The sequence below is a fragment of the Etheostoma cragini genome, unplaced genomic scaffold (assembly GCF_013103735.1).
Source record: "Etheostoma cragini isolate CJK2018 unplaced genomic scaffold, CSU_Ecrag_1.0 ScbMSFa_4272, whole genome shotgun sequence".
Classification (NCBI taxonomy): domain Eukaryota; kingdom Metazoa; phylum Chordata; class Actinopteri; order Perciformes; family Percidae; genus Etheostoma; species Etheostoma cragini.
Window position 1 is genome coordinate 1 of NW_023268628.1, and position 1,118 is coordinate 1,118.

Consider the following 1,118-nt stretch of genomic DNA (forward strand, 5'->3'; position numbering starts at 1 on the left):
CCCCCCCCCCCCGGCTCACCTTGGAAGCGGTGTCCGTGCAGGTACCGGTTCCGGAGCACCCAGGGGTAGAAGCTGAGCGCGTCCCGGTGCTGCGGGCTGAAGAAGCTCTGCGGCGGCATCTGCAGCGCGTGCGCCCCGGCCTCCTGGAGCACCATGTCCGGCCCCGCGGAGTACAAAGTCCGCCCACCGCTGCCCTGGAAGCACGAGCCGAAGACCCCCGAAGCGGCGGCGGCGGCGGCGGCGGGGTGCAGGGACTCCGGGAACCGGAGCGCCGTGGGCCGGATGGGCTCGTCCCCGGAGCCGCCGTGCCTGCTCGCCTCCTTCCCCACCAGAGACTCGATGGTGAAACATTTCTTGGTGCTGCTGTGGTGGAACATTGTGCCGGAGCACCGGGAGCTAAACCGGGGCGGAAGATGGGGAGATGTGGACCAACCGGCGGCCAGTGTAGTCCAGTTCCGCGGACCTTTGGGTCGCTCAGATTCCCAGTTTCTCCATAACTCCAAAGAGACAAAAATATCAAAAAAAAACCTCAGAAATCCAATTTTTTTCACTGCACCTGGAAGGGGATAAAGTATCCTCACACCTGTGTTCACACCTGAGACTTCTTAAACCTGTGTGAACGAGTAGATGTGTGTGATTTCTTTTATTTGGAAAAACAGCAAAGTGGTGTTAAAGCTCCGGGAAAGTAGCGCAGGTCCTCCAGAGTGCAGCCGGGTTTGAGCGGAGGGCGGCCGGGCTGCGGGGCTCTGATGAGTCGGTGTTTCCTCCAACTACCGCCGCGTGCTGCAGAATGAAGGCGCGAGCTGGGAGTGTCTGTCTCTGCTGGCTGTCAAACACACGCACACACACACAGAGAGGGAGAGAGAGAGAGAGGGAGAGAGAGAGAGAGATACCTGCCCTACCCTCCTTGCAGAGGTGCGCTGGGCATGCGCAGAGCAGAGCAACCGTTCCGACGGCCATTTTGTTAATCTAAGGAGTGTGATTAAGGTGAAGATGAAGACAGTGAAATTGGGAAAGTGAAACTTGTTACTCACAACCTTATTGTGAAGTGTGTGTGTGTGTGTGTGTGTGAGAGAGAGAGAGTCTGAGAGTGTGTGTGTGTGTGTGTGTGTTTCTGA

At 58.1% G+C, this 1,118-nt stretch overlaps 1 protein-coding gene across 1 annotated transcript; it reads right to left on the bottom strand.

Annotated features, from left to right (window-relative positions):
- Positions 1-19: 19 nt before the first annotated feature.
- LOC117941098 (homeobox protein EMX1-like) lies at positions 20-808 on the bottom strand (the record flags this gene model as incomplete). The annotated part of the gene is made up of 1 exon (XM_034866194.1): positions 20-808. A coding segment is annotated over exon 1 (358 nt), but the record flags the coding sequence as incomplete, so codon positions are not given.
- Between the last annotated feature and the right edge of the window lie 310 nt (positions 809-1,118).